Here is a 2858-nt window from a genome sequence, read left to right as displayed (position 1 = left end):
AATTGAAGCGGTTTCGGTTATCTAAAAATACTAAAAGATGCATTGTCCGTATTTTTCAGGAGACTGTCTGACGCGTTAGTGAACCCTCCACAGAGCCTACGGCGAGGGAAAAAGATGTATATCACCACTGGAATACAGCGAGACTCCGCGACCGTGAATAACAACTGCATGCAAGTATCAACCGGGAACTTGAACTTGGGACAACCGTCGTCGAAAGAGCTGCTTCTTAACGGCAACATTGGGGCCGTGTCTCCCACCGACAACTCTTCGTACGTGCTTCTGGAGAACCAGAGAAATATGAACGGGACGATCACGACAAAGATGGCCGCCTTGGACATCATTAACGGAGGTGGTACCATGGGAACGAGTGAGATCGGGTACAAGAGTGACGACTTTCAGGAAAACGAAGCCAACCACATAAACCAGAATAGCACGTCCATCTACGAATACACCAACAACAAGATCATCCGCAACATCGTTGGGAACGATCCAGACCCACTGGAGAACGCTAACCACGCAGTTGTTGACACTGCCACCTTAGAGAAGGACGCTTTCGAGAATTCGGAAAACTCGAATATGCCGGAAAACTCCACCACGGATGATCCCAAATACATCAAAGAGGAGGAAGAACCGGTGCGAGACCTTCCGAACAATGACTCACTCGACAAATCCGATAACTCGGAAGAGGAAGTGGAGAATGCTGAAGGTGATGCCCAGGAGGAAAAGGAGTTCAATGGTAATAGAATTGGTGAATACAAGATGGCAGCGCCCGAGCCAGACAGCGATAGCGACACGTTCGAATTCTCCCAGGCAGAGAAGTATGATCAAGAGGTGGACTCAGACGACACGCTTGCCCCTACTCCTCAAGAGAAAGAGATCCCAAGTCTTGAAGGGCAGGACGATCTTGAGGCTCAAGCGTCTAAGGAGGTTGACTTGGAGTTGACGGAAGTTGAGAAAGGAGCGGGCGCAAGAAGCATCCGTCAGATCAAGAGCAGCTTGGAAGAAAAGGTCCGACGACTTCAGGAGGAAAAGAAGATGGTGGAAGACAAAATCCGATTAGCTCAGGAGGAGGAGCAGATCCGAGCGCACGAGAGGAGCAAGTACCAGCGCCAACTGCGCATGTGCAGACGGGACATGATGCTGCGCAGACTCCGTGACCTCGGGGTCGAGCTGGAGGACCAGGCGGCGCGGCTGCAGGTGTGCTACAGCAGTCTGCTGTCCATGAAGATGGAGAACTGGGTGGGAAAGGACGACGAGTAGGAAACAGAATGACAAGACTGTGATAACTGTAGTGTTGCGATTGTACATATAGAGGTAGGGTAAGTCGAAGACGGCTGCGGCAGGAGAAAAGTACGAAACATAACTCAACAGTTGTGTTGGTAAATGTCGTTCTGGGTCAAAGTTAAACCGTAACTTCCATCACACAAAAAATTGGATTTACCCAAATGAAGATGGAGAACTGGGCGGCAAAGGACGACGAGTAGGAAACAGAATGACAAGACTGTGATAACTGTAGTGTTGCGATTGTACAGAAGTAGATTGTATAGAGGTAGCTTTAAGAAGAGGTGGAAGACGGCAGCAATGTTGACAAGTTGGAAACATGACTTAAAAGTTGCGTTCTTGAAAATTGTACCTTCTAACTCAAATTCTCGACTGACATCAAAGGATGACGAGTAGAAAACAGAATGACTGTCTTCAGGCTTACAGTAGTGTTGCTGTACATATAGAGGTAGCTTTAAGGACAAGCGGTGAACGATGGCGAATGGTGGCCAGTAGGAAAGTTGTGTTGGCAAATTGTACATATAGAGGTAGTTTTAAGAAGAGGTGGAAGACGGCTGTAAGGTTGTTAGTTGGAAACATAACTTGAAGGTTGCGTTGGTAAATTGTGTTAATCTAGATCAAAGTTAAACTGTACCTTCAAACACAAAAAAATTGGACTTACACAAATTCTCGACTGACATCAAAGGATGACGAGTAGAAAACAGAATGACTGTCTTCAAACTTACAGCAGTGATGCGATTGTACATATGGAGGTAGCTTTGAGAATAAGTGGAAGACGGCTGCGAAGCAAGACAAATAGGAAACATAACTTGAAAGTTTTGTTGGTGAATGCCATTCTTGAATAGAGTTTAACTGTACCACCCAACACACAAAAAATTGGACTTACACGAATTCTCGACTAAGCAACTCCATTCTTTGTCAATTTCTAGGAATGGAGGGCTCTACGCCCATGTCTTAACAGAGACGTGGGACACTATAGACTTTCTGCAGCTTATGATCTACGTCACGTATTCTACCTGCACAGAACGTCATGGAAGCAGTGAAATGCTCATTCCTTGACGAAGACTTTTGTTGGTCAATCGAAAATTTGGGTACGTCCAATTTTAGGGTTGGAAACTACAATTCAACGTTGACCCAGAGCGACAACAATACTGACAAGCTTGTGTCTGACTGTAGTGATGCGATTGTACATATTAAGTAACTTTGAGAAACATTGCTTCGATGCTGGATGTATCTTAACTTGAAGCAAATGTGGAAATTACATCAGGCTAGATGTTTTGTATAGAATAACCAAGAGTACAGCCCTTCGTGTTTATGTAAAATCAGTTCAACTAAATGTGGAAAAACAGGACGAGCCGTACTTTAACTACTGATGATCGTCAAAATTTGACTTATAGTTTATGTGAGAAAAATTGAAATATTTGTTTCTATCTAGACAGTTCTATCCTTGTAACGAACGTAGTGGTAAAGCACAATGCTACAGAAATATTTTTGTCAATGATATTTGATCCATGCATAACATTAACAGTAGAATAGTGAACTACGTCAGTCTTCTGTGATACTATCGGCTGTTGAAA

The 2858-nt window shown here is 44.4% G+C and overlaps 1 protein-coding gene across 1 annotated transcript in view; it reads left to right on the top strand.

Annotated features, from left to right (window-relative positions):
• Positions 1-2858, top strand: part of LOC118405147 — a 61389-nt gene extending 58531 nt beyond the window's left edge. Inside the window, exon 2 of the mRNA XM_035804571.1 lies at positions 60-2858. Coding sequence (XP_035660464.1) covers positions 115-1260 — 1146 coding nt within the window. The 5' untranslated portion in view covers positions 60-114 and the 3' untranslated portion in view covers positions 1261-2858. The remainder of the gene's footprint in view (positions 1-59) is intronic.

This window comes from Branchiostoma floridae, chromosome 17, assembly GCF_000003815.2.
Source record: "Branchiostoma floridae strain S238N-H82 chromosome 17, Bfl_VNyyK, whole genome shotgun sequence".
Lineage (NCBI taxonomy): Eukaryota > Metazoa > Chordata > Leptocardii > Amphioxiformes > Branchiostomatidae > Branchiostoma > Branchiostoma floridae.
Note: the sequence above shows the minus strand (reverse complement) of the source record. Positions and strands in the feature narration are given on the sequence as shown.